The sequence below is a fragment of the Alligator mississippiensis genome, chromosome 3 (assembly GCF_030867095.1).
Source record: "Alligator mississippiensis isolate rAllMis1 chromosome 3, rAllMis1, whole genome shotgun sequence".
NCBI classification, from domain to species: Eukaryota; Metazoa; Chordata; order Crocodylia; family Alligatoridae; genus Alligator; species Alligator mississippiensis.
Genome location: NC_081826.1, coordinates 40,241,616 through 40,256,452, shown reverse-complemented (window position 1 = coordinate 40,256,452; position 14,837 = coordinate 40,241,616). Strand labels below are relative to the sequence as shown.

The following is a 14,837-nucleotide window of genomic DNA, read 5'->3' as shown; positions in this document are numbered from 1 at the left end:
AAAAAGAAGGAAAGCATAATGGTGACTGGAAACTAATCATATACTGGTACCACCAAACAACCATTAGATAATATTGAATCGCTACTATCCAGGGCTGGTAACTTACAGATGAAGTAGAATAACAGGTTCATAGAAAAATAGGGATAGATGGGACCTCACAAGGTCATCTAGTTTAGTCTCCTGGTCAAAGCAGGGTCATCCCTGACTAAACCACCCTAGCCAAGTGTCCATCCAACTTGCTCTTGAAAATTTCCAGGAATGGAGATTTCACAGTTTCTCTAGGTAGCCTGTTCCAATGCTTGACTATCGTCATAGTCAGAAAGTTCTCCTAATCTCCAAATTAATTTCCCCCACTGAAGTTTGAGGCCAGTGTTCCTAGTCCTATCCCCTGCAAACATAGAGAAAAGCCCATCTCCATTCTCTCTGTATTCGCCCTTCACATATTTGAAGACTGATATCAAAATCCTCCTCAGTCTTCTCTTCTCCAGACTAAATAACCTTAGCCCTTTCAGCCTTTCCTCATAAGTTATAACTCCCAAGACTCTAATCACTTCTGTTGCTCCTTGCTGGACTCTTCCCAATCTGTTCACATCCTTCTTGAAATGCACGACCCAAAACTAGAGTGGAAGAATCACTTCCCTTGATTTGCAAGTGACGCTCCTGCTAATACAACACAGTATATTGTGGCTTTTTTTTCCTCCAAGAAAAACACAGTTTTGGTGCATATTCAGCTTATAGGCTACTGTGACCCCAAGGACCTTCTTTGCAGTACTGCAGCCTAGCCATCGTTCCTCAATTGTACAGTATTTGAGCATACAATTATTCCATCCCGAGGGTAGGACTTTGCATTTGTCCTTGTTGAATCTCATCTGAGGAATTTCATATCATTTTTCCAATCTATCTACGTCATTCGGAATCCTAGTTCTGCTTTCTAGAGTGTCTGTACCTCCACCCAACTTGGTGTTGTCTACAAATTTGCTACATGCACAAAATCCCATTATCTAATAATTAATGAAAATATTAAACAATACCAGACCCAAGACAGACCCCTGGGGAACCCCACTTCATACCTCCTCCCAAATGAACACTGAGCCATTGATAACTACTTGTTAAGCATGATGATCCAACCAATTATGTAACCACCTTGTAGCATTTTCACCTAATCTGCATTTCCTTAGCTTGTTGAGAGACAGTTTTAAAAGCCATGACAAAGTCAAGGTACATCATATCCACTGCACTCCCCCATCCACACAGCATTATCATAGAAGGAAATCAGATTAATCAGGCACAACTTGCTTTTGGCAAATCCATGCTGTATGTTCTCTTCTAGGTGCTTCACAATAGATTCCTTGAAACTCCATGGTCTTTCCAAAGGTATTAAGGTTAGACTGACTTGTCTGTAATTTTTTTTCCCTTGAAAAGATGGGCACTAGAATTTGTCATTTTTGATCATTTGGAACCTCACCCAACCTCCATGAGGATAGACAATGGCTCTAAAATTATTTCCTTCAGTACCTTTTAGCTAGCTCACTAATGATTTCCTGCAGCATTCAGTGACCCCATAAGTATTAATTTAAGAAGATTAATTTTTTATATATGATACAGAAAAAAACGACTTTAAAAGGACATTAAGATTCCAAAGGCAAGCAAGCAAAAGACAGTCTTGCCAAATGTCTGGGTGTCACATAGGTTAGGGACAGAAGTTACACATAAACAGGTTTAAGTGATCAGAAACTGGTTTGAACTGTAACAGAACAGAAGCTCAGTACACATAAACCAATTTCAAAATGACTGAAACTGGTTTAAGATAAACCTGGCTAAATGTAGTATCAGACTTAACTGATTTGGGTCAAACCAGTTTGTGAAACTTCAGTCCCAGACCTGTTCCTCGTTTAAGTTAAATCACAGTCCCCTGGCATCCCAGCATGCTTTCCAGCCTTGGGCTAGGCTGTGCTGTCTGCTCCAGAGAGCAGGGCTGGCACCACCCCTCTGCTCCCTAGCTGGAGGAGTGAGGGCTGGCTGACAAAAGGGTGCAGGGGGGGAAGCAAGCCTGGCTGGGGATGCAGCTCAGTCTGCAGGGTGGAGGGACTGCCCCCCCTCAGGCAAACTCCAGCTGGGGTCTGGGGCCAAGAAGGGGAATTGAATATCCCTTCCCTAGCTCAAACTTAAATTTACTAATGACTACAACTGTGTACTACAAATCCCAGAGGCACCTGGAAGCAAGAAGAGGAAGTGGTGAGCAGAGTGCTGCTGTTGTAATTCTGGGCTGTAAATCCCAGAGATCTCAGGGGCAGCAGGAAGAGGTAGTGAACACAGCCAGAGAGCTGTACTCTAGCACCCCCTAGCTTCTGGCCTGAGCCACTGCAGGCATGTGGTTGTATTTCCTGACTCAAAGGTAAATGTCTGTTCACTTTGGTTTCAATTTAATTTGTGCAGCTTAGAATAACCTGCAAAGACTGAATCAATTCAGCCTCGGGCTTTTTGACTGTCTGCACCTACCTATAAAAGGTATATGACACTTGAAAGGGGTCCTGTTCTGTCTTATTCCCTAGCTGCTATGTAGCACAATTCCTTCTACATATATTCTGCTCAGAAATAAGCTGCATTTTGTATAGGTCTATCCTGACTGTACAGAAAGAGGTTGGTATGCAGAAAGGAAAGAAAATGCAGAAGCTAAGTCTACAAGGTAAGGGTGAAAAAATAGGAAAAGGAAAAATAGGAGAGCCTCCTGAAATCAAGATGGTAAGGCACCTATTCTGGTGCAAACTGAATTCATGCCTACCTCTCCATTGTTTTGAGCTACCACTGGTATGTAAAATACAAGGATTTTGTAATATTTTCTGATACCACAAAAGCCAACCCATAAAAGCATTGAACTATTTGATGGAACTGTTCACATGCTAAAATGTCATGCTTTATTGGAACCAAAGTGAATAAAATGTTTAAAAATACTTTATCAGTTATTCATTTGTCTGGGGTCCAGTGTCTTAACAGCTGCACATTTTTGGCTTTCATCCTTTAGCATGAAATTTGAAAACAGACAAGCAAACTAAAAGAATTTAAAGCCATGAGTAGAGTAACAGGTGACCTAAGAACAATACAGAATTATCACAGCCTAAATTTTCAAAGAAGCAGTCACCTTTTTTAAAGAAAAACTAAATCAATAATACTATTTTCCATATGGAGTTGTGCATAAGTATGGATCTTTTATCTCATATGATAATTATGGCCTTCACTATACAGAATTACAAGTGAATTATTTCATCCTTTCCACCAAGGTAATTATTAACAGAAACTATTTTAGCAAGACTACAAAGTTCAAGAAATGCCTTCTTAATAGATCAAACTAGAATCTAAACCCCTTATCTAAATAGCATCTTACTCATCAATTAGAGCTCCTGTGGGATAACTTGTAAAGTAATTTACTATTCATCAGCAGTAGGAGGTATCAGAATCAAGCTTATTTAAAAAGTTACACAATGTACCTAATGCAGGACAATGCATTTATTCAGGCAAACTACCATGACTTCAATAGGAGCTTCGTTTGAGCAGGCACAGACCAACAGACCAATAAACAAAACTGATTAATTGGGATATCCAGTAAAACATGATCAAAGACATAAGACAGAAACAAATATCAACCTTCAAACCCACAGTACTAAAAATCAAATCAGACTAATAGTCTCAGTTCAGATGAGTACAAGTAAACAAAAAAATGAAAAAGTACATCACTTGCTGTCAAAAGAAATAAGCAATTACTGAAACAACTTTTTAAAAAGTTCAAATTCTGCACAAACGGATGGCTACACCTTTACTCTCCTGGGAAACTGTTTGACTTGGTAACGGTAAAATTGCAACTTTATACCCATTTATGCAGGCTCAGAAAAATATACCTCCAGAAATACCACTCTTTAAAAAATTCCAAGTAGACTTTCAGTGGAATTCTATTTCCTTTTGTGTGTCTAGATGGCAGCTTTTTAGCTGTGTAAGTTGTGTTTTTGATACTTACATATTAGTTGTGATACTACCTCCCTTGCAATCCGGAAACATAAGTGTGTGCATAGACTAAGCATGCATAGTAGGCTATGCACTGGCCAAGCAGTTGTGCTGAATAAAGCTTTACGTGTGGTGTGGTGGTCAGATCCCTGTGCTGTGACAGGGGCCCAGAACCCTCATCCTCAGCTTCTTGGGCAATCATATGTTAGAGTTTGATCCCAGTTATATCACTGCCCTTTAGTCTGCTTATTGCTGTATTTATGTCCAAGATGAGGCTTTTCTCACATTTAACATGGAAGAAAAAACTCCCTTATCTTGGCTTTGAGTAAGAAGTGGCAGCTACCAGGCTGGGATGAAGTCATTCTCCATGCCCCAGGGTGGAATGGAACTGGAGCCTGCTGGAGCAGAGCAACGGTAAATGGCATGGGAGGCCATAGAGGGGGGAGAGGAGAGTGGGGGCAGAGGGTGGGGGGAGGACAAAGGCCTTGAGAGGACAGAAGATAAAGGAAGAGGGGGACAGGGGGCCTGAAGCTACAAGTGGGACAGGCAGGGGGGCACAAGTTGTGAATGGGGGCAGGCATAGTGCAACAAGTAGTAGGGAGAGGACAGGCAGCAGGCTGTGAGGTGGGCAAAGGGCAGGGGACAAAGTACTTGAACCCCCCGCATCACCTGGCTTCCCCACTACTGTCAGTCCCCTCCAATCTCCCCTACTACCACCAGCCCTCCAATAGGGACAGATGGCCCTAACTGAAGACTACCCTCCAACAATTAGATTCTATACATGTGAAATTATAACAAATGTATACATTTCCTATGTACAGAATCTAATTATTGGGGCATCATCTTAAATTTAGGGTTATATTGGATTCAGCTAAATACAGTAATACAGTTAATCTGTTCCTAAAAGCTAACTATGTTTCCTCTACTGAATGTGCAAACAATACAGTTGATACATAAACAGCATAAAGGCAGGGCCAAAAATGGCAAAGTAGACTGCAAGAAAACTGCCATTTAGATACACAGGGAAACAACATTCCTTGTTTAGTTACCAAATTATTTTACCTCCATTTCTACAGAATATTGTGCATTCATTATAATATAAACTGCAGATATTTGAGTAACCTTATCTATTCATAGTATCTACAGGAAAATTAGCAGGTCCTCAAGGTTGACCACTGTATCTACATTATGTAATTTATTATTTTTAAAAAGGTAACTACAGGAAACCCCTGTTTAGCGCTCTTATTTGGTTCCCCAAAAACCAAGCATTAGGTGGAATACCTTTAAGCTAAATCATTTTTTTCCTCCCTGCTGCCAGCTGTACGATGCCTGTGAGCATTATAATGAAACTCACAGAGTGCTAAGTGGAATCGGGTATCAATGTAAAGTGAGCATTATAGCAAAACAGCACTAAGCAAAACAGGGTTAAGGTTGCCTGTATTTTTACATAATTTTATCTTGAACTCACTGATAAACAGAAATAGAATGGTCTCTTGTTGATAAAATGTGTTAGGAAATAGGCATTTTGGTAAGACAATGTTAAATAAAACACATCTTTTAGACTAAAACATTAGGCTCCAATTGTATAAATCGGACTCCACTTAAGGATCTGCAGGGATTTGTGGTGTTTCCAATCCATTATTCCTCTGAATCAAAAAACAGTCTAGCCAATTTAATTTTTAAATCTCTTTTTATAAACAGAAGCCCTTAAATATTTCTTTAGTATTAACTTTGTTTAAAAATAAAACATGCAACTGTCATTTTTTCTTTTTATTTCAATTTTTGATTGGCACTTCTCCCTTTACACTGACAACAGCCACATGCACTAATGAACTTCTTATTACTTTTCCCACTCAATACATCTAAAAAAGGCTATTACCAACCATTGCTATGACATTCTCCCTCCCCACACCACCATCCTTCTGGATAAGGGGTAAAGAACTTGTTTGCTACCACTATTGGCATGCTATGTATTGCCTCAGGAAGCACCATTAAACATAGTACTCCTCTCTCTCATAAGAACAATTCTATAAGCTCCCAAATGAGACTGATCAGCACCAACTTATACAGCATATTGTTCTTCCACATAGCTGTACAGAGTACCACTACAGTATGATACCAGTGGACTGGATCCTGTTTGGCATTTACACTCTAATTCCAAAGAGTTATTTTTTTAACAAATGTAGCATTCACAGTATTCATGCTTAGATTTTTTTTTCCTAGGTTTCACTAAGGCTAATTCCATCTGACACAGAACTGAGTTCTTTAGTACTAAGATTCTCTATTATTTATCATTGTCATGAATCATTTAAAAACTGTATGTCAGCAATCTAAAAAATTAATGTTGATTTTATAAAAGCAGGCAATTTATTATGTATGCCCCCCGTGATTTATTCCTTCAGGAAGTCTCCTGCAAACCATTTGTAATTGCTGCCAATAACCGTTTCCAAAGGGTTTTTATTTTTGAAAACATTTCTGACTATGTAAAGGTAAACTGGAGTGCTTCTAACATAAACACAAATAATTGTTTCATACCAATATCCTGCCTTTGTCAGCATTCAATACCAGATGCTTCAAAGGAAGAAACCCTGTAAGAGACAATTTCACAATAACCTAACCATAGACAATTTTTCCTAAAATTGTCAGTCAGTGATTGGCTTATGTATGTAAACATGAAGGCTTTATCTCTTGATAAAGCTTGAGAGAGTCCAGAGGAGAGCCACGCGCATGATCAGAGGTCAGGAAAACAGACCTTATGATGACAAGCGGAGAGCTATGGGACTCTTCAGCCTGGAAAAGCGCAGTGTCAGGGGTGATCTGGTGGCTGCCTAGAAGTTTATAAGGGACGCTCACCAGGATCTGGGGGAACGTCTGTTCACCAGAGCACCCCAAGGGATGGCAAGGTCGAACAGTCACAAACTCCTTCATGACCATTTCAGGCTGGACATAAGGAAGAACTTGTTTACTGTCCAAGCTCCCAAGGTTTGGAATAGACTGCCGCCAGAGGTGGTTCAAGCACCTACTTTGAACGCCTTCAAGAGACATTTGGATGTTTATCTTGATGGGATCCTATGACCCCTGCTCACTTCCTGTCCCTGGGGCAGTGGGCTGGACTCAGAGATCTTCCAAGGTCCCTTCCAGCCCTAATGTCTATGAAATGTATGAAATCTTCTAAAAATAAAGTCTACAAACTGCAGCTCTGCTCTGCCTTCTGCCTAAAAGCAAAGTGTTAACCTTAAAGGCTGTAAGTCTGGATATTTTTGTTATCTATATAAGTGGATTATCCTTGCCTCAGTCATGCTTTATGATAACAAGTGCCTCAAATTAATTATTGTGCAAGAACGTATTAATGTTTTTAAAGGTTACAAACACATAGGAATTCAGGTAAATTGTAAGATAGTATTTGTAATTTTTGTAGGTTCCCATTCATTCATTCCATTAGTCACTTCACTTGAAAATTAAACAAGATAAACTAATGAGGAGGCTCACTGACCATAGCTCAATGTGACAGGGGGCAGCTCATGAGGCCATGCCTTATGCCGGTCCGCCCACTTGTCTATGGGTCAGGCTGCCCAGTCTCGCCTGCCACGACTTTGCTGTTCTCAAAACGGGTGGTAAAATGCAGGAGACTGCCCATTACATGCCCCAATGTCAGAGGGCGCTATCTACAGCTCCGAAGCTCCCCTACACCACAGCCCATGCCTCACAGATGGTATCCACGGTATCATTATGCTCCCAGCCTACAGCCAGGCCAAGCTTAGCCCTCACTGTCAGGCCTCTTTCACACACACATTCATACCACCCTCCTCTCACTAGGGCCTCTCACATTCCACCCCCTCTCACAGGGTCTCTTTCTCACATCGACAACTCATCCCACCCTGCTCCCTCTTGGAGCGGCTCCCATAGACCATAGGCTTTATCTAGATCACGCCTTGGGTGGCAAAAATACAGTCTTTTGGGCCTCTCCCACGAACCTCACTTGGGTCGTGGCCAGCCAAGTTCCTTACCTTGGCCAAACTTGCCCTGGCCCTTCTCAGGGCAGCTTTACGTAGACATATACAAACACACTGGGCCCCCGGCTCCACGTACTATGCTCCCAGCCCTCTGTTCCCGCTTTCTGGGACTCCACACTTCTCTCAATTTGCTCTCCAGGGGTTGGCCCATGTGCTGCCCTTCAAGCTGACCCACAGACCTACTTAGCACACTCCCTTGGACTGCCTTTCAGGCTGACCCTCAGCCCTATTCAACCCTCTTTTGGGCCCTGCTACCACCCTCTCTGGGGTTACACATCTACCCCCTCCTTAAGGGCTCCAGGGTTTCCCTCCCCTGTGGAGGGTCAGGTGGCTGCAGCCATGCCTGGCCCCACCCGAGTCTTATACCCTCTTTGGGCTCAGGTGGCCGTAACCATGCCTGGCCCCCTTGTACTGACAGTGTTGTGGAGGCTAGGAGTTAAGGTACCCTGACCTGCCTTTCACCAGGGTGGTAACTGACCTGATATTTCCTGGGGACTCCCATGCCACTAGGAGCCCCACCAGGCCCCCATTCCTGGCAGGGTGCCGTTTTTGGTCATGCCCAGGATCAAGAGCCTCTTAGCCATCCCCATAAGCTCTTCCCCTTACCTCCTGGATGTTTTGTACAGCCTTTCAGCCAGGCGATGTTTCTGCCTGGCTGCCAGCAACAAACTGCTGCATATAGGCAGCCAGTGTTTTAAAATGGCTGCTGCAATCAAGCACCTGCTGGCTGCCTGACTCAGCCCTTAAAGTGGCGGGCACTGCAAGTGTTCTGCCACATTCAACATATACTTTTCTAAGGCTTAATCCTGCAAACACTTATCAATACATGTAACTTTACACACGCTGTTAGTCATATACAGTTCAAAAGAACAACTCAAGAGTAAATTTATTCATGTGGATTTATGTTAACCAGATCAGGGCCTTAGTAAATAATTTACTAAGGTGTTCATCTTTGGCTAAAATTCTTAGCCAGTATGTAAAAACTAGCATACTTTTCAAACCGTTCTAAAAACAACATTATTACCACCACAATAAACCTCATTTAGATACAGATAGTTATTTTCCAATGAATATGCGTTAGTTATTTTATTGGCTGATTATGAAGATGTCGACTATGGGATTTCTGTAGTCTAGAAAAAATATGATAGTTATTCAGAGCCTTTATTCAACCTTAGCAACAGCTTATAATGCACTGCTTAACCGGTCCCTAGCAGCTTAAATTTAAGAATCAGTTTTATTTAGAAATATACCAGGTGAAAATTGAGAAACGTATTATATACCTACAGCTATCATTTTATATTAAATAAAGTGTTTCTCTCTAAATCCCAGATGTACTTTTTAATGACATCATGTGATCAATATTTAGCTACTGCACTGCCATGAAGGGCAGAATTTGTTAAAGCTACAAGAGCCTTATTAATTTTTTTTGTTCTGAAGTGTTAGAAAAATATAATTAAATGAGAAAACATATAACTTACACTTCTCCAAACCACTCTATTTATTTCTCTTTGATAAAAGAATATTTTTAAAATACATACATACATACACACACACACACCTATATATATATGTTTTGAAGTTTACTAGTGGCTTAGGAACAGTCTCCTTTTTGTCTCTATCATACCTTGTAAGGTGGACAAAATGAAAATAAATGAAAATGATACTATGCAAGCCAGTGAAAATAAGAACAAAGAGATTTGTGCATGATTTCTACAGATGCAGTCATTCCACCCAGAAAGATGAGTTTTACAAGAATTTTGTTAGAGACCATATCCATAACAAAGGTCTCAAAGGATACAAGAAGTGATCTTATTCAATCTACTTGGGAGATGTGAAAGAACAATTTACCTATTTAATATGTTTAATAATAACTTTTCTACAGGTCTCATTTGAATACTAAACCAACCCAACATTAATAGTATGTTAATGCTTTCAAGCCTTTAGTATACCTAAGCCAAATGAGCATTTTGATAAAGATAAAATGCAACATAAACTGAAAAGTTCCAAGAGCACTTTTACTAAAAAGAAAATAAGAGTTACAAAGAATGTTGATGTTTTCATAACTCTTAACTTTAAAGTTATCTTATGTACTAGGTAAGTGTATTTATTTATCAGCTGGTAGATGGAGGTATGAAATATTTGGAAGGACCCTTGAAAATGACATATTTTATTTACACTAATAGAAAGGATTAATTCTGGTATGCATAAAATAAATAACAAGTAACGACCTAAACATTAGAAAAATAAACATTTAAAATGTACTTACAAAATCAAAGTCTCCATCTTGAGGGACTTTCCAGTTATCAGGAAAAACATTTTTGGATATGTGGTAGGGTTCGTGCATGTTCTGGTTACAGTTTTCAGGACTTTTATTCTTGGAATCTTGTTTATCAAAGTAGTCCATGAAGGAAGGTCTTTGTACTTGTGGTGAAGTAGCATTTCCTTAGTTGAAAGGAAAAGAAAAGTTAAAATTGTTTAGAGATTCCATTTTTACTGTGCTAAACTAAGCTACACATAAATTTGAAGGATTAATTTTACAGTGGTTTTATAGTAATGAATACAGCCAATATGTGGTGTGAAGTTCTATAACTGTCTTCCATGGAAGTTCATTGCCCAAGAAAGACATTTCTGTAGTAAACATAAGAAGGAGGAATTGACCAAGATGTTACTAAGTTATGTATATAAATAAAATTGAAAGTTACTTCAGCTGACATTATTTGTTTTTTTAGAAACTCAGTACCACATGGAGGTAAGTATTCACTTGGGGGCTAAAGGCCTTTAACTGTAAGGCCTGGTTTGCAGGCACTACTCTGATAACAATTTTTATCAATGACAAATAATAGCATAAAGTTGCACTTATTTAAACATCGATGTGGTCTGAAACAGTTTTAGAACAATCAATAAAAAACTGCACACCCAAACTGTGAGTAGAGAAGGCTTAGCTAACTTCACTGGCAATAAAAGATGTTCCGCATATCAAAGGATGCAGGTCCCAAAGAGAAAATGGCTGGTAGGTGTTGTGCACCATGGAGAAACTGCAGAATACTTCCATCATCTGTACAGTTCACTGAACCTTGTGATCACAATGGGGACCCACATGTTGTCATCCTTTTCAAAATAAATTGTCTGGAATTTGTTTTCATTTTTTGACATCAAAACAGTTTATTCTCTTTATAGGACAGTTAATGTATTAAACATAAAAAACAATATATTGGGTCTAAGCAACTAACTAACTATCTGAATAAAAAAAAGTTGAATCAAAATACTTTACTAATCAAGTGCATGCACACGCTCGCTCTCTCTCTCTCTCTCTCTCTCTCTCACACACACACACACACACACACACACACACAAACATGCATACACACACACACACATACAGATTGTAACTACAGAACAAAATTCCTAAACTATACTTTTTATTATAAACATTAAGAATAAAGAAATATAATTTAGGTAGAGCTGCTTTATTTTAGAACAGGGGATAAACTGCACCAGAAGGAAAAGCTGTTTCATTCATAAGGGTAGGAGTTTTCTGCTCTGCTGGAAAAGGTGTCCTCCACTGAAAATCTATATTGTGGTATAATACTGAAGAACTGTAAAATAGATACAACTTGTACTCCTGCACTTTGCTGCAACATTTCAAAGGGCTATTCTTGGTCTTTGCCCTTGTGAATGCCTGTACACAAAAGGGAGTTCTCTCCTACCTTATCGCTTTTACCCACAGGAGCTCACAGAAGGACAAAAAGGAACTTGTTAATAATATTCTTCCTTTATCGTGTGGAGGAAGCCAAGAAGGACTGAAGATTGCAGGTAACCTTGCTAGTATTTTTTGAGTAGCCCACAAAAATCAAATTAGACTCAGACATCCAAAATTATGTGCATGTGAAGAAACACAATCAAATATTATTTGGCATTATAATTTCTATCAATTAATAAAATTGGATTTTTAACCTTCCACTTTTCTTCCCTCGTCCCCTTTTCTACAGAGGAAAAGATAAATCAAGATGCTATCTCATTAGGGTTTGTTTCATTCATTCAAATGTTATCTTATCAACTGGGCCAAAAGTGGCACATTTCTGCTGGGCACTTCAACCAGTGCTCAGATCCCACATGTGCTAGGAAACATGCCCTGGTGCTGCAATGGCTTCAAAGCCATTTCCTAGCCCACCGGCCTATCTAACGAAGAACTGTGACAGCTTAGTGAGGTGTTTGAGACACAACTACAGAGATGGCACTGGCAACTGTCCAGTCTCTCATAACATGGTCATCTACAACCTGCCAGCTACTATTTTGTGGCATAGGTGTGCCATCCTGGACCTGCCAATGACCTTGTCCTCATGGACTTTTGGCAATGGCAGCACTGACTCTGGTGAACTGCCCTCTACTGATCCACTGACTGTGGTGGACTCTGGTGTACCAGTAAGGAAGGTCAGGGCCTAATCGACCTGGCAAGCAGGGTAACTGCTTTCAGTCTACAAGCCCTTCAGCACCTGCTCTTTGCTGTGGAATGCCTCCCCTGACAACAGATGACATTGTTTCCTGCACTGGATGAGGGATCCAAATCTTGACTGAGAACTTTTCTTGTTGGATCTCAATCACCTCAGCTAGAACATCCTGCCACCCTTCTACCACAGTCTCGCACAAGCCTGGTGGGCCTACCTCCAACTGAGACCCCAGAGCACAGGCCTGAAATTTCCAGAGCTGCTGCAGGAGCCCTTGGTCTGTAATTTGGCTTGCATCAGGGACCACTGAATTGAGCCTCCAGAAACCTCACTGCTTCCTTGGCTCAGTCACACACCATCGAGCTGACCTACCTCTTCAACTCATCTCAGTCATCTGGCCAACTACCTGGGCCTGCACTCTATCTGTTTTGCTTTGCACCTCTTGGCTGAAGTGCAAGCTGCCCTTCCTGTGGATGTGTTTACCACCCTAGAAGACCACTTCTATACATAACAAGCTGTCCCAAATGCATTAGACAGACCCTCTCTATCAATGTCTGTTTCTCTGGCTATGGACAGCAATAAGAGTGACAGGCCCCAGGACCTGCTGTCCCTCCCATGCCCAATGAAAACAGTGATCAGATCTGCTCTGAGATCCTGTCTGGGAAGGCAATGTCCACATGCATCCTGACATGACTTAGAGGTGATGCTAAGCAACAGCAACAGCAGAGCAAGCCTGCCTGGCCTGGTGCACTCTGTACAAACTCCCTAACACCAAGACAGCTGGCAGCTTCCCGTGGCAGCTGCTGCATGAGGTCCTAGCCGGTGGTGTCAGTGGTCTGCCCTTTATGCAGGAGGTGATGGAGGAGACTCTCTTCCACACTTTCTGGACTGCCCCTACTAGCAGTCACTCTTTGCTACCCTCAGAAATCTTGGCATGCTGGACTTGTAGTCCAAGACTGTGGACATATTCTCTATCTTGTACCAAATGGCCAAGGAAAGTGATCTACCTGGCCAATTTCCTGTTGGGCTGGATTAAGATGGCAACTCTGAAAAACTGCAAAAACTGAGGCAGCCACTGATGACACCTTTCAATTCTTTCACTTCCTGGCCTAGAAGTGTCACATTTGAATTTAGGCAGACAAGGTTCCTTGGGTGAATTTGATGTCTTTTATTAGACCAACCAGTTGGTCAAATTCACCCAGAAACCTTGTTTGCCTATGTCCTTAGAACAACATGGCTACAACCTACACCCCTGCAACGTTTGAATTTAGACACTTCACCTTGCAACAAAATGTGGACCAGTTGGTATCATACTAGACCATCAAGGGGGCACTCTGCAAAGTGCAAGATGGACAGCTGGTGCTACCTGTGTAACCCCATGAGGGGTATGAGGGAAAGGGTTTCAATCTCCAATGACATGGTGTTTTTTACACCGGTGTTATTATCGTTTCATGCTTGGCACCTGGGAGGGTCACACACCTTTGCATTTTCACCATCTTTCTAATATTTGTATAATAAAAGTTTTAAAGTCCAAAAACATTTTTACTGCCATGTTACTCAGTTTCTGTTAGTACCCACTCTCCCAAGACCCAATCCAAGTTCAAATGAATTCATTATGATTTGGATCGGGTTCCTGGCCCTCTGCCATCAAAGCTGGGGAGGAGAGAAAGAAGACAAGCACCCAAGAACACATCGAGAGGATGCATGATCCAGGAGGGGAGAGAAAATGCAGTGGTGCCAGATGGCAAAAGGCTGAGGTACAGGGGGAAAAATATTTAAATAAATAAATATTTTTAAAATCCTTATAATATTCTCATTGGTTTATACTGTGTAATTTCGGTTTTAAAAACTATGGCAGTCTGCACCAAACAGGTCAATCACAGTCCATTTTTCTTCTTCCTGCTGTGCTTAATATATTTGTTTTATGCTTAAGAGCTAACAATGAATAGGAAAAAATAATAGCTTATATAATAGCAGACTATATTATACAATAATGGTCAATTTCTAGTAAGATATTATCCTTCCTTCAAACTCATAACAAAAATACCCTACATTTTTTATGTTTCTCTTTAAGATTACAGAACTATTTAGAAAATTCTATTAAATATGTTATGAGGCTTAAGATATTTGTAACTCTGAGAAAAATAAAGAGCAGTTTGCTTGCCACCGAATACAAATAAAGGAAAATGGATCAGCAGGCTTCGCTTTGGAACTCTTCCAAGATAAACATACCACATTTGATTTTCACTTTGAAGGGGTTGCTTATTTATTTAGGTAAAGACGAGACCTTAGCCCTTTTCTCTCCAACTAAACAAACTCCAGTAGTCAGGGCTGTTCTACTGGTGGAGGAGTTGTTGAGGAGGTTGAGGAGGAGTTAAGTTGC

At 40.6% G+C, this 14,837-nt stretch overlaps 1 protein-coding gene across 4 annotated transcripts in view; it reads right to left on the bottom strand.

Annotated features, from left to right (window-relative positions):
• STK3 (serine/threonine kinase 3) overlaps positions 1–14,837 on the bottom strand; it is a 305,616-nt gene that overhangs the window by 97,473 nt on the left and 193,306 nt on the right. For all 4 annotated transcript variants that reach the window (XM_059723848.1, XM_059723847.1, XM_059723850.1 and 1 more), the window contains one exon: positions 10,276–10,451. In XM_059723848.1, coding sequence (XP_059579831.1) covers positions 10,276–10,451 — 176 coding nt within the window. The remainder of the gene's footprint in view (positions 1–10,275; positions 10,452–14,837) is intronic.